The sequence below is a fragment of the Clupea harengus genome, chromosome 14 (genome assembly GCF_900700415.2).
Source record: "Clupea harengus chromosome 14, Ch_v2.0.2, whole genome shotgun sequence".
In the NCBI taxonomy this organism is placed as follows: domain Eukaryota; kingdom Metazoa; phylum Chordata; class Actinopteri; order Clupeiformes; family Clupeidae; genus Clupea; species Clupea harengus.
The window spans coordinates 26365093-26389609 of record NC_045165.1 but is presented as its reverse complement, the minus strand read 5'-3'; the positions used below and the strand labels follow the sequence as shown (position 1 = coordinate 26389609).

At 45.9% G+C, this 24517-nt stretch overlaps 3 protein-coding genes across 5 annotated transcripts in view; 2 read left to right on the top strand and 1 right to left on the bottom strand.

Annotated features, from left to right (window-relative positions):
- Nucleotides 1-11629, top strand: part of lrrc9 (leucine rich repeat containing 9) — a 19310-nt gene extending 7681 nt beyond the window's left edge. The window contains exons 17-32 of the mRNA XM_042709719.1: nucleotides 315-506; nucleotides 780-905; nucleotides 1285-1425; nucleotides 2389-2566; nucleotides 4223-4443; nucleotides 4768-4890; nucleotides 5081-5211; nucleotides 5473-5581; nucleotides 5923-6062; nucleotides 6156-6292; nucleotides 6400-6617; nucleotides 7054-7122; nucleotides 7434-7559; nucleotides 8656-8785; nucleotides 11185-11302; nucleotides 11422-11629. Of these exons, the coding sequence (XP_042565653.1) occupies nucleotides 315-506; nucleotides 780-905; nucleotides 1285-1425; nucleotides 2389-2566; nucleotides 4223-4443; nucleotides 4768-4890; nucleotides 5081-5211; nucleotides 5473-5581; nucleotides 5923-6062; nucleotides 6156-6292; nucleotides 6400-6617; nucleotides 7054-7122; nucleotides 7434-7559; nucleotides 8656-8785; nucleotides 11185-11302; nucleotides 11422-11461 (2199 nt within the window). The 3' untranslated portion in view covers nucleotides 11462-11629. The remainder of the gene's footprint in view (nucleotides 1-314; nucleotides 507-779; nucleotides 906-1284; nucleotides 1426-2388; nucleotides 2567-4222; nucleotides 4444-4767; nucleotides 4891-5080; nucleotides 5212-5472; nucleotides 5582-5922; nucleotides 6063-6155; nucleotides 6293-6399; nucleotides 6618-7053; nucleotides 7123-7433; nucleotides 7560-8655; nucleotides 8786-11184; nucleotides 11303-11421) is intronic.
- A 401-nt stretch (nucleotides 11630-12030) lies between these two features.
- On the top strand, nucleotides 12031-20583 carry pcnx4 (pecanex 4). 3 transcript variants are annotated; one of them, XM_031580350.2, is made up of 11 exons: nucleotides 12031-12324; nucleotides 14063-14864; nucleotides 15074-15253; nucleotides 15484-16019; nucleotides 16218-16318; nucleotides 16610-16732; nucleotides 16949-17309; nucleotides 17572-17675; nucleotides 17882-18948; nucleotides 19199-19385; nucleotides 19519-20583. In XM_031580350.2, the coding sequence occupies exons 2-11, from the start codon at nucleotides 14173-14175 to the stop codon at nucleotides 19768-19770; spliced, it is 3603 nt and encodes a 1200-aa protein (XP_031436210.1). In that variant the 5' UTR covers nucleotides 12031-12324; nucleotides 14063-14172; the 3' UTR covers nucleotides 19771-20583. The 3 variants fall into 3 exon arrangements, with proteins under 3 accessions (XP_031436210.1, XP_012693552.1, XP_031436209.1); XM_012838098.3 differs by having other exon boundaries at nucleotides 12031-12499; XM_031580349.1 differs by lacking the exon at nucleotides 12031-12324 and adding an exon at nucleotides 12508-13292.
- dhrs7 (dehydrogenase/reductase (SDR family) member 7) lies at nucleotides 20503-24517 on the bottom strand. Its single transcript, XM_012838099.3, has 7 exons — nucleotides 24027-24517; nucleotides 22694-22846; nucleotides 22447-22553; nucleotides 21760-21999; nucleotides 21554-21676; nucleotides 21114-21329; nucleotides 20503-20846 (listed from the first exon to the last, which is right to left on the bottom strand). Exons 1-7 carry the CDS (start codon nucleotides 24181-24183, stop codon nucleotides 20805-20807), a joined length of 1038 nt encoding a protein of 345 aa, XP_012693553.2. The 5' UTR covers nucleotides 24184-24517; the 3' UTR covers nucleotides 20503-20804.

Genomic DNA, 24517 nt, shown 5'->3' with positions numbered 1-24517 from the left:
AATGAACAAGAACACACCGCTTGATCAAACAATGAACCACATGAACCTCCCCTAAATAAAACTGTGATGAAACTGAATCTGAAGGTTATCTCAAAACCTTATGAGGACTGCAGTATTAAGGAGGAGGAATTCTGTGCTGTGCATCAGAGCTTAATCCAGAGTAAATACAGCATCACATAGAAAAGGCTAGAACAAATGAAACAACATGTGAAGCCCCCACAGTCTAAGGTCTGAAGTGGAGTGTGTTTTTCTCTCTTGTGTAAAACATTCGTAATGTACTATTTTAACCATTTGACCGCGGTTTGGTCCGTCAGCCCAACCTGGAGAGTGTGGACGCCAGCTTCAACCACATACTCTCGCTGGATGGTTTACGAGGCCTGCCGCGCCTCAAGCAGCTCGACCTGGCCTGGAACCAGCTGAGCCACGTCCGCGAGGAGACCGCCATCCTGCGCAAGCACGCCCCCGCCCTCCTGCGGCTGGACACACGCCACAACCCCTGGCACAAGGTGAGGGCCGAGGTCTCAGACTGGAACTGGCTATCGACTACACTTGTCATTGTTTTGTGGAGAACTGATATTTGAACACGGTCTCAAATGAAGCGCTTAGTCAAGTTGGAGAGTTATGACCTGCTTTATTTATAAACCATTTAATGTCGTTTTAGAGTAGCAAGTAGTGAAGAGTAGTGTCGTTTTATAAGATCCTAAGCGGACTTGCTTAAAACAGACAGTGGCCCAGCTAATGACTAAGACTTGCGTCCTTTCCTCATGTGTGTTTGGCAGTGCGAGTCGGTGCGGACGCTGGTGTTGGGCCGCCTCAGGAGCCTCACTCACCTGGACGACGTCCTCATCACAGAGGAGGAGGCCGCCGCAGCGGTCCAGATCGCCGTGGGCTCCAGGATCAACCAGGTCTCTGCAGCTCCCCTTCTCCTTTCTCTCCTTAAATCCAACCAGGTGGACAGCTTAGTTGCATGTTTGTATTCCACTATAAAACAGGGACCTAGAAAAAAAAGGTGTCACTTGAACAAAAGAATGAAGTATGAGGACTTCAGTCCCCCACATCACTTTCAAAATGTAACCCGTTTTGCCAGGCAGTATTTTGCTGTGAGCTGCATTCGTCTGGCTGAAAGTTTTGAAAACATACAGACTCCTAGGTACTTTGTTATTTCAGGCATTTACACGGTTACGGTTATTATTACAATTCAAGCTTCTGTGTGTGTGTGTGTGTGTGTGTGTGTGTGTGTGTGTGTGTGTGTGTGTGTGTGTGTGTGTGTGTGTGTGTCTGCAGGCCTGCCTGGTGGCTCACTCCCGCACAGAGGCTGAACGGCCTCGCAGCCTCAGTTTGCTCTCTGCAGCTCAGCTTCTCACACACCTGAAGCCCTCGCCCTTTGACCTTCGCTCTGACCCGGCACCTGGCTGGACCAGCAAGGTAAAAGTGGGGGGTCACAAAAGAGCTCTTCCTAGAAAATGATTATAGGAACACCTGTCTAATTGTAATTAAATTGCAATACTCTGAATTTTATAAACAGCAGCACCTTGACTTGGAATTTGTATCATTGGTGGTAAGTTTGTTTCCTGGTTAACCCATCTGAGAAACACACTGAATGCAAGGATGCCGCTTGGAACCGTTATAACTAGTGCTGTCAAACGATTAAAATATTTAATCGCGATTAATCGCATTTATGTCATAGTTAACTCAAAATGAATCGCGATTAATCGCAAATTTGTATCTATTCTAAATGTCCCTTCGTTTATTTATTTTTTCCATCATTTTATTTTTATTTTAATGCCCCTATCAACATGGAAAAGTGGATTGGCTTGCTTTAAGCAAATGTTTTATTTGATTGAAAACCAACATTGCCAAACAGGGCGGTACAAAATAAAATTATAAAGTGCACATTTCAGGTAAACAAGGACTCAGCCTATAGTGCAGTTAAACCATGGCTTAATATTTTCTTTTTTTCAAGTTTGCTGGGAACATAGCAGTGAGGCCTCTTATTTCAGAAACAATGAACAGCGAGCTGCCTGTTGACATTTTTAGACGACAGTGAAGCTCGCTTCTTTTGCACAACACAACTTTTAAAAGTAAACTTTCCATTCAGAAGCTTTTTATCATCCATTTCGCCGTATCGCGCTCACCATTCACTGAAACCGTAACGTTAGCCTACTACACAGTTTGCGAGGCCAAAAAGAACGTTAATCAAAAAAAAAAAAAAAAAATAATAATAATTTATAATAAAAAAAAAACGCGTTAATCTCGCGATAAAAAAATTGACGGCGTTCAAATGGGTTTGCGTTAACGCCGTTAATAACGCGTTAAACTGACAGCACTAGTATAACATTATGAGTGGTTCCAATAAGAAGGGCACATCCTCCTCCTTCTCTCCCCCAGATCACGTCTCTGAATCTCGATGGTCAGGGCCTGACGCGTCTCACTAACCTGGACAAGCTGGTGAACCTGCGCTGGGCTTCCTTCAACAACAACGAGCTGGGCCGGGTGGAGTGTCTGGACAACTGCACTCTGCTGGAGGAGCTGTCCCTGGATAACAACAGCCTCTGCAAGCTGGATGGTCAGATTCACAAACTCAGTCTGTCTGCCTGTCTGTCTGGTTCTTTCACTGAATGGCTATCTGTCTGCTTATCCAGCCAGAGAGACACTGCAGTGCAGGGGCGGCGCCAGGGGGGGGCTAGGGGGTGCTATAGCCCCCCCTGGATTAGCCATAGCACCCCCATAGCACCCCCAAGAAAATAATGGTTTATTTATTATTGTTATTTAATTTAATTCTGCGTTCTTAATTTAATGTATTGTGTGATAATAATATTTCAATCACAAAAGAAAATAATAACAGATTGAAATGAACAGATTGTTCAGTAGCACGACACAGACACGTCGCATGCGTGAACTTTGACGTTTCCTGACGATTGAAGGAGAAAGAGAGCTAGTGCACTGTCAAAGCCAAAGTCAAAGTCAAGCGGTAGTATCAACAAATTCACAATAATGGATCGGTTTTTGATACCCAAAATTCCACGAGTAGAATAATCATGTGACGTTGAAGAAGAAGAAGAAATGCAAGGGGTATCGGAATCTGATTTAGAAGAAGAGGAACGTCGTGGTCAAAGAGTTTAACCTTACACCTCTACTGAGGGTGCTAGCCATGCTACACCTGGTCTGCCCGGATTTTGGTTTTGCTTATGGCTTTTCCAGCATAGTTTTGTTTGCATTTTTGCCTGTTCTTTAAGAGTTTTATAGTACAATGATACAATGATCTAGCTCTGATTATTGTGTTTTTGAGTGCCTACTGTTTTGTTTCATTCACTTTTAAAAGGGGCCTGCATCTTTACACCGTTTAAGATTTAAGGTGGAACGGTCTTGTTAGATGTGTAACATTAATTAATGCGGTCTCTTTAGGGGATTTTTCTGGATCCGCCTTAAAAAATCAGAGATTCTAGCCTAGGACGAGCAGTCTGTCTGTGCTAGCCAGGTATACATAAGCTTCTATGTTTTTATTGATTGTGACCTGACATAATATATACTTTTTGAAAGCATTTCTGACTCTTTGACTGTTTTAGTTCATTCTATCTGCTATTCTAATTTGCCCTCTTTAGTTTAGAATGTATTGAACTATTTATGTTTAATTTGTCAGACATGGTAGTGGTGACCTGGTGGCCATCTGGCGCCAACTTTAACCCCCACTGAAGTAAGTGAAGTATTTGGGATTGCGGAATTTTGTCAGTGACCGTCGCAGAGGAACACGGCTATGTGCGCGTCCGTCGGAAGCAGCCTAATCATAATAATAATACGATCGATTTGTATGGCGCTTTTCATGGACCACAAAGACGCTTCAGAGAGCAAACATGTAAACAGATATGACGATATGGTGGGGAGGTGTTGTAGTAGAGAACCATGTGACACGTATGCTATCACCCTAATTTCATAGCACCCTCGGTAAAACGCCGAGCACCCCCATAGCACCTGCAGCAAAAAATCTCTGGCGCCGCCACTGCTGCAGTGTATAAAGTTTGGAGTAGGACAAGTGTATAAAGTAGGAAGTGTTTATAGTAACAACGTAGGATGAAGTAGGAAGTAGGAAAGGTGACCAATTGGAATACAAAGTCTCTTGGTAAACAAGATCCTTTGGACAGACCTGCCTCTTTTTATGCTTTTCTGTCATTCTCTGAATTTCCATCAACATCTACGTACATCTACGAATGTATTTCTGCTTCAGGTATTTCCCATCTCCACCGCCTCACTCGTCTCAGTGTGAGTGGGAACCAGCTGACAACGCTGGATGGCACCGTCCTCGACCGCCTCCCCAACCTTCACTTCCTGTCCGCAGAGAACAACTTCATTGGCTCACTGTATGGGATTCAGAGGGCACGCCTACTCTTTGAGCTGTATGTGGGCAACAATAAAATTTCAACCACCAGGGATATTTATAACCTCAAGGTAAAAGGTTCAAAACTGATCCAACAGAAATAAACAATGTGCTCAAATATAGGAATATAGTAAATTGGAAGATAATTGGAAAGTACGACAGTAACTGGTTCCACAAGAGCCACAATGGCAGTTATGATGGTAGTGAATTCACACTGGTCATACGTTACTGTTGGGGTTGCTAAGGTAAGACTGATGTCCAATACTACTCCACGTCTAGGGTGAAAGTGTCTCTGACTAAGGTGCTTGGCTCCAGAGTTGCATTAAGCAGATAATGTTTAATATGTTTTATGTGTCTGTATGATTGGAAATAATATCCCATAACATTCCCTGTAGGCGCTGACAAACCTGATCATCCTGGACCTGTATAGGAACCCGCTGCTGGAGAAGCTGGAGAACTACCGCATCTATGTGGTGTTCCATCTGCCCTCCCTCAAGGCCTTGGATGGGGTGGCTGTGGTGAGACCTGTACCCTCTGTAGCCCTGGAGGATTAGATCACTGTGTTACAACCCCCTGAAAAGGGCATTAAGTGGTTTTCTCAGCAGCGCTGGTCATGTCACTAGGGACTCCAAAGTCCTCTTTTTTTTATTAGGATGTACATTCACTCATTTTATTTTGATGTGCTAATTACGTTGTCAACACTTGCAGGAAGTGTCAGAGTGTGATAATGCCAAGGATACGTTTGGAGGGCGACTGACCCCAGATATGGTGGCAGAGAAACTTGGCCATTCCAACTACAAAGATATTACTGAGCTGGATCTACAGTACACCTCCATAAGGTAATGTAGATGGACCAGAAATGGACCATATGGTTCAAAGATCTAAAAATGGCAGTTTCATTGATTACCCATTGTTATAGTTCAGGTACTAAAAACATCTCCTTTTTAGAGTTATTGCACCTTGTCTTTGTTGTTTTTAGAACCTGTGCAGCCAGAAATAGCTTCAAATATTTGTGTATGGACTTACATGGTGGAAAAGCTGCCAAAAGTGTGTGGACACATAATTATGTCATGATACTGTCTAATCCTTCTGCTTTCCAGGGTGGTGGATCTAGCTCCCCCTGACCTGTTTCAGAATCTTCACAGCATAAATCTGGAGCACAACAATCTTACCTCATTCAGTGGCCTCATCTTCCTACCCAAGGTCAAGGTATGTGTGTTTTTCCCCCCAACTCCGGATGGTAGTATTTGTACTTGTTCATCTTGTTCTTCTCAGTACAAAGGTAGAGGAAATGGCCATATGTCAGCACTGATTTAGCATTGCTGCTTTTCCTGTGAAGAGCAGCCTACAAATCAGCCTGCAAATCATTGTACATCACTCATTTCGATTAGATACGTTGTGAAATAGCCATGTGACTTTGGCCAGACCTAATCTTGCAGTCAGAATTGAAATATGAAGCCCCCCCAGTGTCTCCCCTAATCTGCTCTGTGCACTAATCTGTCTCTGCATGTCTTCATCCCCATGTCTGTGCGCCGCGTGTGTCTCTGGAGGCTCTCTGCCTGAACTACAACCACATTGAGTCCATCTTACCTCGCCAGAAGCTGCCTGTGCAAATGAGCAATAGACAGATGCTTTACCATAAGGTCAGCTCCAGTGGATACGGGCAACAGGGCTCCAATAAGGCCAATCGGTATGGCACAGCTTCCTCCCTTTGTGGCCTGAGGGTTTTGGGTATGTTAGTGATTGGCACTGAATGACTGAAATGTATCTTTCTGTCTGTGAGGGATTGGGATCCAAGAGATAGTGCTGAGCCACTGATGTCCAGTCTGGAGGTTCTCCATTTGAGTCACAATGGCATCACTAATCTGGCCAATGTACAGCTGAGCAGACTGACCAACCTGAAAGCTCTATTTCTGCAAGGTATGGAGAAATAACGTCAGTTCATGCATGATCCCAGTCTTATGTAGGTGGTTGGTGGTGATCATGTGAATGATTGTGATTCATTTTTCTTGTGTACATATCAACAGGAAATGACATCAGTCTAGTGGAGGGGCTGGAGGGCTTGACCACCCTGCAGGAGTTGGTTCTGGACCACAACCGGATCAGGGTTCTGACTGAGAACTCGTTCTTCTCGCAGACGTCCCTCTTGGAGTTGAACCTGTCTGAGAACCGCCTGAAGGACCTCACTCACCTGCAGCCACTGCCACGGCTGCGCAGACTCTTCCTCAGCATGAACAAGCTGGAGGTACACACGCACACTCACACACACACACACACTGACACACACACACACACACACACACACACACAACTAGACACACAGATGTTAGCATTATAGTCATCAGTCACACTACCATTAGTCATTTTATTCTTGTGCAGTTTATAAGGCTATAGAATATTTTACTTTATGTATTATTCATTTGCTTTACATTTTCTTTTTGTATATTCATTCCATTTGCACGTACAGTTATTTGACATCCAGCAAATTGTCTGAATTGACTCTGTCTTTTGTGTGATAACCTTACTTTATAATGTATTAAATGTCTTTGTCCTTGTTTTATGTACAATTAATTATAATGATAAAACAAAACCTTTTTTGTAAAAATGTAGAAAAGCATTTAAGAGACACTATAAAAGAAGAATATGCTATTTGATCCAACACTGAATTGTACTCCCTGCAGGACCTCACTGAACTAGAGAAACTGGAGGTTCTACCATCTCTAATAGAGCTGTCTGTAACAGGAAATCCAGTGAGTTCTGCGCAAGATAACACATACACTAACACACACAATCACCGTACAATCACCTACACATACACACATTGGTACGTACAGGAAAGTATACACATGTTCATAATTTATCATGCCATTCTCCTACAAATACAAATATTATATTATTATTGACTTGCATATTCATATATGCACACTTGCAGACACATAAGGCGGCATCACAAATGGGCTGGGTAGAGACATGTTTTTGTGTGTGTGTGTGTGTGTGTGTGTGTGTGTGTGTGTGTGTGTGTGTGTGTGTGTGTGTGTGTGTGTGTGTGTGTGTGTGTCAGGTGGCACGACGGTCCCTCCACAGGCCAGCAGTGGTATTACGCCTCTCGAGACTGCAGGTGCTGGATGGACTCATGGTCACACTGGAGGAGCGAACCAGAGCTGAGTTACTGAGCACAGATGCACAAGTAAGATTACACACTCAAACAACATGCACGGGCAAACATAATCACACCTATGGAAACATAATGCAGACTGTGCATCTACAGACGGGTGACAAATAAAAGGAAAAACCAACATAAAGTGTCTTGGTAAAGTGCTGGGCCACCACAAGCTGCCAGGCCAGCTTCAATGTGCCTCACCATTGGTTCTACTAGTGTGGACCTGTACTGGACCTGTACTGGAGGGACAGAACACCATTCTTCCAAAAGATATTCCCTCACTCGGTGTTTGGATGATGCTGGTGGAGAGCGCTGTCAAACACGTTGGTCCAAAATCTCCCATAGGAGTGCAATTGGAATGAGATCTGGTGACTGCGAAGGCCTTAATATATGATTCACTTGGTTTTCATACTCCTCAAACCATTCAGTGACCCCTCGTGCCCTATGGATGGGGGCATTATCATCCTGGAAGAGACCACTCCCATCAGGATGGAAGGGTTTCATCATAGGACAAAGGTGATCACTCAGAACAATTTGTATTGATTTGCAGTGACCCTTCCCTCTAAGGGGACAAGTGGACCCACACCAAACCATGCAGATCCCCTCACTGTAGGGCTCAAGCATATAGGCCTGTACCATTCTCTTGGTGTACACCACACATGCACTCATCTAACCAGATCACTTTTTTCCAGCATTTCTAAACCAGTGCTGATGGATTTTGCACCTCTGAACTCTCAAATGTGCATTCATCTCTGTAATGAGGGGTTTATGCACTGCAACCATACAATAATAATATCCTTCTCTATGTATTTGTCAACAGACTGTTCTTGCTGAGACAGTCTGATCACATCCTGCACTGACATGCTCAGTCACTTGAGGGGGAGTTGCTTTTCTGTTTTTTCCTCACGTATCGCAGCATGATTGGAGGTTCATTGCTTAATTGTACCAAGCAGTGCACCTGTGTGGAAGCATCTGTTTCTCATTTATTCAGGTTTCTCCTTTTTCACCCGTCTGTATATCCACACACATCACACACATAAACAAATGTATGTGTTAAGAAAGAGTAGCATCTATGCCATAGAGACAGCATTCGTTTCTCTGAGTGTGTCTGTTGTGTGACTAGTGTGCTGCAGTGGACATGGCCCTCCCTACTCTGCTGCCATATATATCCCGGGTAACAACGCTGAGAAGTGGGACTACAGGAGCACTGCTTGGACAGGAGATCCTCTTGGACAACACACACTCACACACCTGTACGTAAGAGGAAAACACACACACTCACACACCTGTACGTAAGAGGAAAACACACACACTCACACACTCACACACACACACACTCACACACCTGTACGTAAGAGGAAAACACACACACACTCACTCACACACACACACTCACACACCTGTACGTAAGAGGAAAACACACACACTCACACACCTGTACGTAAGAGGAAAACACACACATTCACACACCTGTACGTAAGAGGAAAACACACACACTCACACACCTGTATGTAAGAAGAAAACGCACACACTCAGTCACTCACACACCTGTACGTAAGAGAAAAACACACACACACTCACTCACTCACTCACACACACACACACACACACACCTGTATGTAAGAAGAAAACACACACACTCACACACCTGTATGTAAGAAGAAAACGCACACACTCAGTCACTCACACACCTGTACGTAAGAGGAAAACACACACACACTCACTCACACACACTCACACACCTGTACGTAAGAGGAAAACACACACACTCACACACCTGTACGTAAGAGGAAAACACACACACTCACACACCTGTACGTAAGAGGAAAACACACACACTCACACACCTGTACGTAAGAGGAAAACACACACACTCACACACCTGTATGTAAGAAGAAAACACACACACTAACACACCTGTATGTAAGAAGAAAACATACACACTCACACACCTGTACGTAAGAGGAAACACACACACTCACACACCTGTATGTAAGAGGAAAACACACACACACTCACTCACACACACACACTCACACACCTGTACGTAAGAGGAAAACGCACACACTCACACACCTGTATGTAAGAAGAAAACGCACACACTCAGTCACTCACACACCTGTACGTAAGAGGAAAACACACACACACTCACTCACACACACACACTCACACACCTGTACGTAAGAGGAAAACACACACACTCACACACCTGTACGTAAGAGGAAAACACACACACTCACACACCTGTACGTAAGAGGAAAACACACACACTTACACACCTGTACGTAAGAGGAAAACACACACACTCACACACCTGTATGTAAGAAGAAAACGCACACACTCAGTCACTCACACACCTGTTCGTAAGAGAAAAACACACACTCACTCACTCACTCACACACACACACACACACACACACACACCTGTATGTAAGAAAAAAACACACACACTCACACACCTGTATGTAAGAAGAAAACGCACACACTCAGTCACTCACACACCTGTACGTAAGAGGAAAACACACACACACTCACTCACACACACACACTCACACACCTGTACGTAAGAGGAAAACACACACACTCACACACCTGTACGTAAGAGGAAAACGCACACACTCACACACCTGTACGTAAGAGGAAAACACACACACTCACACACCTGTACGTAAGAGGAAAACACACACACTCACACACCTGTACGTAAGAGGAAAACACACACACTCACACACCTGTATGTAAGAAGAAAACACACACACTAACACACCTGTATGTAAGAAGAAAACATACACACTCACACACCTGTACGTAAGAGGAAACACACACACTCACACACCTGTATGTAAGAGGAAAACACACACACACTCACACACACACACTCACACACCTGTACGTAAGAGGAAAACGCACACACTCACACACCTGTATGTAAGAAGAAAACGCACACACTCAGTCACTCACACACCTGTACGTAAGAGGAAAACACACACACACTCACTCACACACACACACTCACACACCTGTATGTAAGAGGAAAACACACACACTCACACACCTGTACGTAAGAGGAAAACACACACACTTACACACCTGTACGTAAGAGGAAAACACACACACTCACACACCTGTACGTAAGAGGAAAACACACACACTCACACACCTGTATGTAAGAAGAAAACACACACACTCACACACCTGTACGTAAGAGGAAAACACACACACTCACACACCTGTATGTAAGAGGAAAACACACACACTCACACACCTGTATGTAAGAAGAAAACACACACACTCACACACCTGTATGTAAGAAGAAAACACACACTCACACACCTGTACGTATGAACAAAACACACACACTCACTCAGACACCTGTATGTAAGAAGAAAACGCACACTCACTCACACACCTTTATGTAAGAAGAAAACACACATATACACACACAAACACACACACACACACACACACAGTACGTACTGATTTTGCCTATCTTCTCTTATCTGCTCCTCGTTCTTATTTCCAACTTACCCATCTCATCTCATCTTCTCTCCGCTCTTATTCCTCCAACATTTAGTTTGCTTTGCTTTTCTTTCCGTTTCTATCCCCTCAGGAGCTCTGTCCATTTCCATCACCTCTCCTCTGCCCTCCACAGGCAAGAAGCAGAAACAAGGTCGTGGGGGTCAGGCAGAAGTTGCAATGCAGCCATTAAGAGGCGGGACTGTGCCCAGCGGCCACAAAATCCTCCTCACATACCCTGATGAGGACAACAGGTAACAAACACATTCCACGTGTGCTCATACTCGTATATGCATACAAATGCATGCACAGACAGAGACGCACATTTACATAGAGATACACTAATACTCTTTTCTTTTCTTTTTTTTGACAGGTTCCAGAGCAACAATGGCCCAAAGCCTTCCCACATGTAGAAGTGCAGAGGAGGCACACAAAAACATTTTCTCTTTCTTGTACACACAGAAGGCAGTGTTCATTTTAATCCATGGCGGAAATATATATATATTGTTATATTATATTTATATATTGTTTTACTTTCATTGATTCATATCAATTTGAATTTCATACATTAATATGTTGGGGGAGGGGTACTTTTTGTTGACAAAATATTTTAAAATATGTATGTATCTAACAATAAAAATATAAATATGTGACAAAAAAATTATAGTTCTCTATGGCCTTTGTTTAGAGGGTATGTTCCCACACATGATAACTATCTGGACAAAGACTTCAGCAACCACAACATAGATACAGTGAAGACTGCAGCTGGATTAGGTCTTTACTGCAGGTCCTAATGTAGGTCCAGATGCCACAAACAACGGCATGAAGTGAGAGATTAATCATTTTAAAGCTGTCAAAGTATAGTCAGTGAATACAAATATAAACAAGACATGGAACAATCTTAAAGATTTTGCTGAGATACAGTTCATATGAGAAAAAACAGTCAATGTGTTAGGCAGTATGGTTTTTCACACTATATGCCTGGCTGCGTCAAGCCAGAGCATGCGTGTGTTCACCTCCTTTCAGAAGAAACTACCAACAGGGCTGCTTTAAAATGTGTTGGCGCTCCAGGTCTTGAGCGCAAAGAAACACAATACCAACTGTCTTCTCGGCGGGTGCGAATCCCCTCTGCCCTGATGCATTTAGACTTTAGACAAATTGCATAGAAAAAAGGGGTGGGTCAGCATTATAGATCACGTGAACAAACAACAAATCGGTGAGGATCACTTTGACGAATCAGTTAGATCTTTATTGTCTCATTTCTTCTCATGATTAAGTAAGCAAGATAATTATCCGGGAAAATGTGTTCTACTGATGATTGATGGATCGATATCTGCATGTTGTAACTGAGGAACAGTTAAGGCGGCTTCTCCATGCACAGCACACAACCCAAGTCAACCAGTGGTTCCGAATCCTGGCTGAACCGATCATTATTGCCATCCATAACGGAGGTCAGTGTTTTGACGAAGCTGACCGTTATTTTTTTAGTAGAAGTTACCTAGTCAGCTAACCATTTTGTTATACAACGTTGAACACCATGGTTGTCGTTGACTGTAACATAGTATGGTGGTTTTAGATCTGTTAAAGAGCAAACCGTGTAAACTGGTTATTTACTAGATGTAGCTAGCTTGCTAACGGTTAGCTAGTTGTTGACGTTAACGTTAGCTAGCTAGCCACCCTTGCTAGCTACAGTTACACAGGCCATATGAGATGGGCACTATTGAATATCCCAAACCTAACTTTTGTGACTGTTGTCATCATTTAGTAACCTATGTTACATCCGTTATAAGGCCTTTGTACATAAGATAGGGCTGCTGCTAGCAAACGTAGCTATCCAGCTAGCCAAGTAATGTTAGCTATTGAGTACGTCGCTTCCTTTACTAACGTAACTTGCTAGCTGTCTAAACAGCATGGTAGTAGTGAAGCAGCAGATCACATCAGTTGCCAAACGGTGATCTTAAGTTCGCCGCAAGTTAACAGGAGCAAGCTACATTTCTGTGTAGTGAAAGTAGGACACTTGACTAACATACTAAGATGTCGATGATGTACGTTGTCATGGGCACAGTGTTTCATGAAATCTTGTTTGAGAAACACCAGGGACGATTTGGGTCCTTGGAAACAAGGAAACATTAACCTAGCCATCGACTATAACTAACGTTAGTTCGATACAGTTGCCAATGTAGAAAGGTTACCGTTATGTGTATTCGCAACTTGAAGTTGGCTAGGAGATACACAAACACATCTGTAAGTATCTGAATATGACATACATTTTCAAACTGACACTAGCCAGAAAAAAGTAAGCCTTAACCTACTACAACACCTCGTTAGTTATCTACATTTCAATATTTTTGTATTATTCTAAGTTCAACAAGTTTAGCTCACAATTATCTATTTTGAATGTGTGAAATGTTCAGTGGAGATGACACATTAGCTGACGTTAAGTGACCGTCATGTATCTGTTAGGTCGGTGGTTCCCAAACTTTTCATGGAAGGACCCCCTTTTGACGACGGGGAAAAAATTACGCCACCCTCAACCATCACGGCGCAAAGATTCAGACATTCACATATTACCTGCTAATGAACTTTTAATCAGCTGTTACATAGCTTTTCTTAAACATTGTTTCTACATTTGCACAGCTAAACATTTTCAATTTAATTTCTTCAGTGAACCTTTAAATATTTGAGCAATTCGACTATTTTAAAATTTAATTTGGTCCGAGCGCTTGTTTAAAACTTTAAAAAAAAAAATATCTACTTCTCACTGGGTGATAAATCCATAAAATGCTCATGTTAGGCGCATGTCTATTGTATTAATAATTAGGGTCGCTATACCTCGTAACATACAGGCTAAACAGTAGGCCCTGGCCATATTATACAAAGTATTATACTAAATGAAGTGCAATGGCGTCTATAAACTCATCAAGTAGGCTACTATCATGTAAAAGCACTGCCATGCACTTAGATAAACAGGTCACTCACAGGTACCTAATCCTCCTTTGTCTTTCTTCACTCAGAGATGCCGTTTCTGTGACTTCATCATGAAGCCTTTCAGCAGAGCAGATGTGAGGCACCTTTAGCACTGCATGGAGGTGAGCGGCGGCCTCCCCAGCAGTCTGCCTTCATTATGGGGCCTGAGGTTCCCCTGCTCAACGACTACAAGCAGGAGTTCTTCTGGAAGCGCTTTCCACAGACACTGCTGGGGGGTCCACGCCTCAAGCTGGGCTACTGTGCCCCCCCATATGTCTACCTGCACCAGCTGCTCTTGTTCCTCACGCCCTGCATGCTTGGCGGAGTGGGTACCGTGCTGTATCAGGTAGGCCTGCTGGGCGATGCCTATGCTGCCACTCTCTCGGGGGGACTCATGCTGGCTGTGGCCGCCATACTGCAGACCCTGGCACAGTGTGTGGCACGGAGGTCAGGGGTTGTCCAGCGTCTGTCGGCACAGAACAACATCCTGGCAGATGAAGAGGAGGTGGAGTTCTCACACTGCGTGGCACCGGAGACTGTGCGCTTCATTGTGCCAGGGAAGAAGTTCATGGTGAACGTAGTCTTGCACACGCTGTTGGCTGGCATGCTGTGCGGTTTGGGAACCTGGTACCTGCTGCCCGGCAGCTTGAGCGCCCTGTATGGGGGCATGGGTGCAGCGATGCCAGTCTTCGCTCTCAGCTGGGTGACGCTGTGCAGTGGGGAGTACGCTCTGATCGTGAACACGCCCCCAGAGACGGCCACGTTCCAGCCCCAGGACACGTATGAGATCACAGCACTCACCAGACCTTTATACATCCTCATCTTCATCGCTGTTGACCTGATCTACAGGTGAGAAGGCCGCACACACACACTTTTATATTGGATATAGTTCAAATCTACTAATCTGCATGTAAAGGTTTGCTACAAATGCAACAATAAGTTCTGTACAACCGGCTACAGGAGCTTATACAAATCCCATTGCAGGCATCTACCTACAGTCCACACATCCTTCATGCTTTATAAACAGTTGTCTGTCTCTGTGTTTCCCCTGAGTGCAGATTGACTGACCCTATGAATGAATTGCGGCTGGCATGTCAAGTGCTACATGTGGTGTTTGTGGTGCTGCCCGTACTGTGGGCACTGGGCACACTGCCCCCTCCGGATGCCCTGCTGCTGTGGGCCATGGAGCAGATTCTGGTGCTGGGCCTCGGCGGCTCTCCCATGGCCACAAACCTCAGGTAAGACACTTGCACCCACCCCCTCCCTCTCATCACAAACATGGGCCCCAGTAAATATTCAATGGCACGAGTTTATTTTTAGTTAATGTGACTTGGCATATAGTTGTGCTCTAGGAATAGTTAAGATTACACCAAGCATTGATGAGAGGATCTGTAATGAAATTTGCTAGGTTTCATAAAGGTTATCTGTTTGTTTTTGTGGTCCTTATTTGCGCATGTGTTCCTGTCAGGCTTCTGGTGATGTTCCTAATCTCAGCCGGTGTGGCTGTGAGCACCTTCTTCATCCCCTCCACTCTGGGTGTGGTCCTCTTCACCGTCGGCATGGGGTACCTGCTTAGCCAGGATGGGAGCCAGTTGGGGGCGGTGTTCGGGCACAGGCGGGCCCCATCCAGCACGCTCTCTCTGGGCCTGAAGGGCCTGCCGTTGTGTCTGATCTTCTTGGCAGGAGCGATGGCTAATGGGGGTCTGCTCCACCACTACCTCTATGAGCCCACCACCCATACAGGGAACCTCAGCCTGGATGGAGCTCCCCTGGAGGTCCTACCCTCGGTCAGGTTCAACGGGGCCCAGGCTGCAGTGGGCTACATGCTCATCTGTCTCCTTGTTCTCAGCCGGGGGTTTAGGGAGATCCAGGGGGTGTTCCTGTTGGGAGGGACCCTGCGGAACCCCCTGTACCCCAGACAGATGGGCTGTTCTCAGGCCTTCAGAAGAAGCTGCAGGTGTCTCCGACTGGCTGGCTACCTCAGGAGGGTCTTGCTCAATCTGGGTAAGAAATACATTTATAATCGTCGTTTAGAATCCAAATCTAAAGATTTCCAAGAGTGTAAGAGTGGCTTTTCATGTCCTAAGAGGGCGGTGAAGTGGCTTTTAACTTCAAATTTTCAGTGACAGTATACAGCTGGAATGTTATGACTTATAGCATTATTCGTTGTTTAGCTAGAGCTAGTTTTTTGTCTTTCTACAGTGTCTCCATTCGCCATGATTGCTTTCCTGGCTCTGGATGGATCTCTGCAGGACCTGAGCACAGCATCACTAGCAGTGGGCTTCACTCGAGCTTTCAGAATGGTACCATTTCACATCTAACCCACAGGCAAATCCAGAGAGATGCATAAATGTGTTTTATCGTCATCCCACTAGTGTACACGCATATCTTTGATATGCTTCTTAGGATGTGTTGAGAAGGGAAATGAAAGTATGGAAGCAACTTGTCATGAGATGTATATTGAGTTTGTCCAGTCAATAGAGTGTAGAATCTTTTAGAATTAGAATACACCAGTTTGTACTGAGAAGACAGATTTGGTCAGAAGTAGGTTGACAGAGAATACTTATTATTACCTAATAACCTTTGACCTGCAGGTGTGGCAGAGCTCAGAGGATGCCCTGCTCCAGATGGTGGTGGTGGTGTTGGTGAGGCTTGGCTCAATTGGGGCACCAGCAACAGGGTGGCACAGCCTGGGCACAGGTGTACAGCTGCTGGTGGTAAGTTGCAATCTGCGGTTTTAAGGTTTGAGTCAAGAGTGTGGTCACAGAAATGGTCATTCTGCATTCGTGTGGATTTAAACTGTTACTCCAGATGTAGTTGAAATGATCAAATTTAGTATTCGCTTATTCTTGGAATAACTGGTCACCGTCTAGGTCCCTTTTTAAATAACCATACGGTATGCTCATAGACTTTTGATTTGGCATCTGTCACAGGTGGGCTTGCTGATTGACCGCGCCTCCCAGTTTATCTCCAAGCTTAAATTTGCCCTGACGGTGATTGTGACGTCGTGGACTGAGACCAAACAGCGGCGTCAGTCAACCAGCGCCATGTTGGCCCTGAATGCAGTGCTGTGCCCGCTCCTGCTGGCGGAGCTAGTCCTCTCTGCCCTCCTCTCAGCGCCCCTCCTGCCCCTCTTCACTCTGCCCATCTTTCTGGTGGGCTTCCCCAGACCCCTGCGCTCCTGGCCGGGTACCCCTGGCACCGCCTGCCCCTGCCCAGACTCGGTGTACTACCAGCAGCTCAGTACCCGTCTGGCTTCTGCACTCAGAGGGGCAATTGCATGCGGAGCCCTCGGTGAGTGAGACAACGGCTTTCTATCTTCATCTTTCTCCTGCCGTCGTTTGTCATTGTCTTGTACTTATTCTCTATATTCACTAACCAACCTCTGGACAACCAACACCACATACATACTTTTGGAATCTGCCCGATTACAGTGGACTGTTGTTTCTGTGTGTGTGTATGTGTGTGTGTGTATGTGTGTGTGTGTGTGTGTGTGTGTGTGTGTGTGTGTGTGTCATTTTGGTGACTGGTGTTTTATATCCGTTCCCTCCCTCAGGTGCCGCCCCACCTGGCTCTCACTTCCTGTGTCGTTTCCAGGACCGTGTGATGTGGCTCACACTGCTAGAGCGTGGTTACGGCTACTGCACCCTCAACATCAAGGTACCTAAGCAGAGACTGACCACGGTCTTCTGCGCCTTACACTTGACTGCACCTACAGACCATTGCACCATACTATACAGCATACTATACCCTCTATACTAAATGAGCACACTACTTACTACCACCACACATATAATATACAATGTGCCAATTTGGTGTTTGGTTCTTACTCCTACACGGTGTCTCTGCTTCCTCTCTGCTCTCAGGGCTTAGAGCTCCAGGAGACGTCCTGTCACACTCTGGAGGCCCGGCGCATGGACGAGGTGTTTGAGGCGGCGCTGGCTCAGACCCACAGGCCCAACCACTGGCGGCAGATGCTGAACCCCCACTGGGGCAACACGCTGACCCCCTGCTGCGCCCTGCCCGTCAAGCTCTACTCGGACGCGCGCAACGTGCTCACGGGCATCATCGACTCCCACGAGCACCTGCGCAAGCTGCGCGGCGACTACGTGAAGGTGCTGCTGTGGCTGTTGCTCCAGCGCTGCGCCCAGAGGGACCGCCTGACGCCGCAGCTGCAGGAGAAAGCGCCGCTGTCGCCCGTCGCCAACAGCAGCAGCTCCCAGCGCGCCTTGCAGAGAGACGTGCAGCTCTCCACCCACCTCCCGGGCTCTCACTCCTCCACCTTCTCCTCCTCCTCCTCGTCATCTTCCTCCTCGCCGGGTCAGCGCGGCAGCCTCAGCTCCTCGGCCGACTGGCTGGACGACGACGACCTCTTCGGGCCGCAGATCACGCGCAGGCCGGCCCAGCCCCAGGAGAGGAACTTCTCCCTGCCGGGCTCCGTGGAGGTCCTGAGCCTGTACGAGAACATGGCGCTCTCGGCGCTGCCCCCGTTGCGGCCCCTGGGCCTGGGGCTGCCGGCAGCCGACCGTGGCAGCGGCGGCCTGCACGATGCCTCCTCCCTCCCCGCCTCTCAGCGGAGGCTCAGCGGGCCCCACTCGCAGCTGCTGCCGGGGGAGTGGAGGACGGCGCCTCTGGCCCCGCCGCAGATGCTGCAGCTGCAGCCCCTCATCCCTTCGGACTGGTTCCACTTTGCCGTGGGCCGGCTGACCGTGGGGGGTCAGCACACGGTGGCACTCCTGCAGGAGGAGAGGGACGTGCTGGAGCTGTTCGGGCAGGTGTCGCTGTCCTGCCTGGTGGCTCTGGGCCTGGAGGCGGAGCTGCCCAGCCCCAGCCTGGTGTTCCGCCTCTATGGGGGTGGAGCTCCCTGGAGCGAAGCTCTGGATTGGCTGAAGGGAAGAAGAGAGCTGCACCAGTTGGCACTCAAAGCATTTAGGTGAGATTCTTTAACATAACACATAAAGTACAGTGGGTTCGAACTGTTCGGTTACGAAACTTCATATCATGTCCCAGCCCCAACATTAGTGTCCAGACTTGGAATGCAAAAAGAAACTTGTAATGATGGACTTTGACATCCAGGGGGAGACACCAGTATGGGCTTCAATGTAAGACATTACATTACACTTTTTGTGAATGACAGAAGTTCTGTTGCGTGTGTGTGTGTGTGTGTGTGTGTGTGTGTGTAGGTACAGCTTCAAGCTCCTGTTTGATCAGGCGAGTCTTGGACCATTGGACAGTCCAGAGGAGCTTCAGGCCACTCTGGACGAGTATGAGCACCACTGGTACATCGGCACGGCGACGGACCACGGCTGGCAGGAGAGTGTGCGACAGGAAAAGCCGTTCCTATTCTCTCTGGGTCATGACCTCGCCATGGTAACACCATTACAACCACAGTCTAATTTAAGAACTGATTTAATGATGTGTGTGGAGAATTCATAAGTAGCGTGTAACGATGGCTTGTTCATCTACCTGTGTGTGTGTGTGTGTGTGGTGTGTCTGTTAACAGGGGACGTACACAGGCCGGGTGCTGACTCTGCAGGAGCAGCTGGTGTATGTGGGTCAGGTGTGTGCTGAAGGGGTGCGGGGGCAGTGGGCCAACCTCTCCTGGGAGCTCCTGTACGCCACCAACGACGACGAGGAGCGCTACAGCATCCAGGCCCACCCGGTGCTGCTGAGGAACCTGACTGTGCAGGCTGCAGACCCACCCCTGGGCTACCCCATCTACTCCTCCGCCCCGCTGCACTTGGCCTGCCTCTAGCAACAGCCCACAGCACAACACAACCACCGCACACAGACACCAAGACTGGGGAATCATGGAAGGAACTCACTCTTTTGTGTAATGCCAAAAATAGGTTCCATTAGAGAAGATGTTGTGGATGAAAAGGAACAGGGGAAAACAAACAAAGTCTCTCTCACACACACACACACACACACACACACACACACACACACAGAGACACGTGGCTGTAAAGTTTGAGGACCTACATTTTGACGGTATGCCTCAGAACATGAAGCGCTTACGGCATGGGTGGATCAAGCAACTGGCTCTTGGAGAGCTGGCGTGTGAAGCTCACCTCTGGTTTTATTGTGGTTTTGCGGGTGCAGGCGTCAAGACTCTCTGCCATCTCCTGAATTTGGATCCGGTGGCTTGACTCTTCCTCAGCCCTCATGAAGGCGTGGCCTGAAAGGCTCTTTGGAAAGGCTTTGCACTACGTTTCTGTAAACTGCAGGAGTACTGGAGGACTACAACGGTGTCCCTTTCAAATGTGAACAGCATCAGATGGCCATATTTATTCAATCCTTTCGAACTGCAAACCACAGGAGTTCTTGCAAAACTTTAACTGAACACTACACCCCCCACCCCGCCCTCCCCATATAAGAACACTAAGTATTGGGCTTGCAATCCCCCCCCCCCCCTCTCTGAAGACTCCTTCAGTGTTTTGAATTTCAGTGTGGTGGTCCATGTATTCACTTCTCTGTTTGCAGTAAACCTTGTATAAATACAATTTATTTCTGTAAAATGTTATTGTATGTACAGTTTATTACAGTAAAAGTTTTTTCAAAAAAAAAATGCTTCTCCTTTTTTTTTTTAGAGATAGTGTGTACAGAACATCTAATCATTTTGTTAGGGTGTAAACACACTGAATTGCAATGATACTGTGAACACTCCCGAAGGTAGATTTAGAATGTTTTTGTGTCATTTGGACTAGGTTAATACAATTAGGAATCAAATATTTCAGCAGATGTGACATCAAATCAAGACACAGAGCCTCAGACTGCCACCACAGGCCTTCAGGCGACTTTTGGCTTTGTGAAGTAAGCAGTGTCTGCATCCTGTAAAAGACAGAAAAAGAAAGATTAAGCACTCTCAGGTTGACGGGTATTCCCGAAATTCTTTCCATCCCATCCTGACATCAACCCATGTCCACAACCCTAGCCTGCTTTATAGCACACCTGACTTGCTGAGGTTTCAAAACTCGGTTCACAAGTTTCACTGAGGTTTTTAAACCTTGTTAAGAAACTAGCAGCGGACACCAACATTGGTTCACGATACTAATCAACACAATGCCAAACTGTGGTTCCATACGTAACAGAACGTACCAGTCCAGCCTTGAAGTTCTTAATCCTCTTCTGGCCCAGTCTACCTGTCACAAACCAGGCTAGGGTGGGTGTGTACTGCCACACATAGAAAAACACCAGAAATGGTTGCTGGCCGATCCACATCTCCTTCACTCGATTAGCCAATCCACACAAAATAAGTCGAACGCAGCGAGAGGTTGTCATTTTGTGCTGCTGATCTCCGGCCTGCGACACTGACTAAAAGAGATGGAAAGGACATAACGGTTATCTATTAGAGTTCTATTTAAGCAATGTCTAAATCAGACTACAGCCTTTCATAGCTACATCAACAAAACATTTATACCAAATCTGTTATAAAAACAATATTCAACAACATCTGAGATGACTGAATTTGGTCACCATCAAGTCCTCTTGCAATTATTTGAAACATACAAGTTGCAAATACAGCTTTGAGTTCCAACCTTGCTCAGCTTCTCTGTGAAGGCGTTCTGGACGATCTGTGATTGCACTGGTCCCGGACAGATAGTGCTGATGGTGATCCCTGGGGAATCAGCCAGCTCTATCCGCAGCGAATTAAAAAAGCCCTGCAGAGCAGTCGTGAGAACAGTAAGAGCAGGACTGTGAACGATAGTCTCCGAGCAAACACCAGTGTGGTCGTTCCCCTCACCTGCAGGGCGTGTTTGCTGGCGGCGTAGCCAGTGGCCAGGGGTGCCCCTGCGATGCCTACGACACTGCTGACTGTGGTCACAGTGCCCATTCCCCTCTGAACCATGTGGGGAAGCACGTGCTTGGTGATTGACACCGTGCCCAGGAAGTTGAGCTCCATAAGGGCCTGGTACACCTCCATGTTGGTCTCCAGGCAGAGTGATCGCTGACTGCGTCCACCGTTGTTTATGAGCACGTCGATCTTAGATCAAATAGACACACACGTTCATCAGTCACGTGTAAACCTTCTCAGAGATTATTCTTTGGCTTTCTAAAGAACTTTAAAGGTGAACACTCATGACCATTTGTTTGGTGCATTGCTAGCAACCACCTCACTCTTGAAGCACAAAATGTGCACATTTGTGAACACCTACATATCAAGAAATTTGAAACTGTATCACGCATATCCAAATTCAATTCCTAAACTTCAGGAACCATGCCAGCGGTTTGAAGGCAGCAAGGATATTATAGGACTTGTAAGTTCCCATGACTGGGCTCCTATGTGTAACCCAGTTCGGAGTATGTGGTCTTCTGCTCTAACAAACCAAGGAATCTTACATACACAGTCATACACATGAACGGTCGGCACTATAGGGAGTGCAAGGGACTCAAACTAAAATAACTTACGAACACAAGTTTAAAGTCTCACTTTTCCAAAATGCTTAAGTACAGCTGATGTTTTTGCCTCATGAGACTTCCTGTCCAGGAGATCAAGTGGAAGAACAAGAATATCCTCTTCCTGTAGTCTGGACCGTCCTACAGTCAGGAAGGAACATGCTTCACTTTACCATACAAATGGTGATGTTCAATTCTACTGCTAATGCATAAAATGAAAAGGCATTCAGACACCACTATCATACCACACATTTGAGTATTGGCAAAGTGCAGGGACTCACCCAAACATTCTAGCTTCACTCTCTCCAGCTCATTCTGTCGGCGTGCTGACAAGACCAGCTGAGCACCAATCTGGGCCAGCTGGTAGGCCAGCTCTTCCCCAATGCCGCTGGACGCTCCAGTAATCCACACAACCCGGCCCCTCAGTTGAGATTCTAATTGACACACAAGTTACATGATGTTAATATCTGTCAAGTAAATGATCGTGCACTGATGATTCATGCAGTTCCTTAAAAATGTGTTAAAGGGGTTTGTCTAGAAGCACAGACAGAATCCTATATGCCAGGCTGGTATGTGTGCAGTGGTGTTGTTAAAACTGAAATGTCCTCCATGACCTTTCACAACCAACACGTACTGCCACTATTACTCCTCATGTTGGGCCTACTTATTAAATGAAAATCAAAAGACAACCTTTTCCTTTCCTTTTCTTACAAGCTAATTAGGCTAAGTCAAATTTAAGTGAACGCTGCAGAAATTGACTCAACATCATATTATCCATGGAAGACATGTTGGTGGATCATTCTTTTCTGTACGAGCATTGAGCACTGTGTTTGATTGTGCCAGATTTGGACATTGAAATGCACATCATAACCGTTTTAATGTTATTAATACATTATCTCTGTGTTTAGAATTTCCCACTACACTGAGCTTGTACAGTACTCACTGACTTTACTTCAGGCTGGCGTTAGTTAGTTATTTGCCCTGTAGTGTAGACCTATAGCATTAAACTATAATATCTTTAGCTTATCTATAGCTAGCTTAAGGAATGTACGTTTTGTCATGAATAATAAACCGTCTGAAATGTTAACAGGCGATCCCAGTTCAGAAGCGGCAGTGTGCCGCTGTAATGCATATAGGGGAAAACACTATACGACAAAATCACATTTCATGACCCATTTCAATTAGTAAACTACATTACATGATTTTTCCAGGCTTCCCATGACCATGGGAACACTGTGGTAAGCCTACAAACTTTGACCTAGAAAGACAAGTGCATGCAATCGTTTGGGTGGATGGACCGATAAGCTCTCTGGCAGGACACTGCCATATTACAAGATACAGCTACAGTTGCTCAACCCTGCTCCTGGACAGCCCACCTCTTCATGTTTTCCGGTCTTTCCATGCCCTGTATACCTGACTGAACTCGTCAGTGGCACATTTGATTAGCTGAACACAGCTGACCAAGAGAGTTACCACGACCTTGACTTTTAGGTTGGGGTTGGGGCAAAGATCAATAGAATGGGTGCAGAGCAGGGGTGCTCCAGGAACAGGAACTTCAGATATCATGTGAAAACAGACAGTTAACAAAGAAATATTATTTGACATTGACACTACCAGGCTTTTTTCCAAAAGAGGCAGCCCAAAGCATTGTAAAGTCGGCATCCGCGAAGATGAAACGAAACACCTGCAGGACTACATAGACGGCGGCGACCATGAGCAGAATGCAACCAATGGATGTGTCCATTAATACAAATTCACTTAACTGACACATATTGCAGAAATCAACCCGCCACCTAAACTTGCAGTTCTAAACTGCTTAGGTAAGTTGCCGGCGTTAAATGAAAACAACTACGTGCACTTTAAATCCACAGTGTCGAAAAAACTGCCGGACAAACAACTACACAGAAGGCTTGTGACTAACAGGAACACCCGGACTTTGCAATTACGTCTTGTATTATCTTCAAAATAAAAGTCAGGAAGGAAACGGGTGGATCAGTAAGGAAAAGTCTTTACGTCAAAAACATTAAAATAAGAGCTTCTAAATAATTTTGATGGTACTCTGATTTGTAGTAGGGAGAATGACGTCTGTCTCATTACCACTCTGT

Excerpts from the sequence above, each read along its gene's own strand:
- pcnx4 (XM_031580350.2), top strand. The coding sequence starts at position 14,173 with ATGGGGCCTGAGGTTCCCCTGCTCAACGACTACAAGCAGGAGTTCTTC. Across the intron at positions 14,865-15,073 it reads GCTGTTGACCTGATCTACAG|ATTGACTGACCCTATGAATG; the intron begins GTGAGAAGGCCG and ends CCCTGAGTGCAG. Across the intron at positions 19,386-19,518 it reads TGGGTCATGACCTCGCCATG|GGGACGTACACAGGCCGGGT; the intron begins GTAACACCATTA and ends GTCTGTTAACAG.
- dhrs7 (XM_012838099.3), bottom strand. The coding sequence starts at position 24,183 with ATGTGTCAGTTAAGTGAATTTGTATTAATGGACACATCCATTGGTTGC. Across the intron at positions 22,554-22,693 it reads AGTGAAGCTAGAATGTTTGG|GACGGTCCAGACTACAGGAA; the intron begins GTGAGTCCCTGC and ends TCCTGACTGTAG. Across the intron at positions 22,000-22,446 it reads TACTTAAGCATTTTGGAAAA|ATCGACGTGCTCATAAACAA; the intron begins GTGAGACTTTAA and ends ATTTGATCTAAG.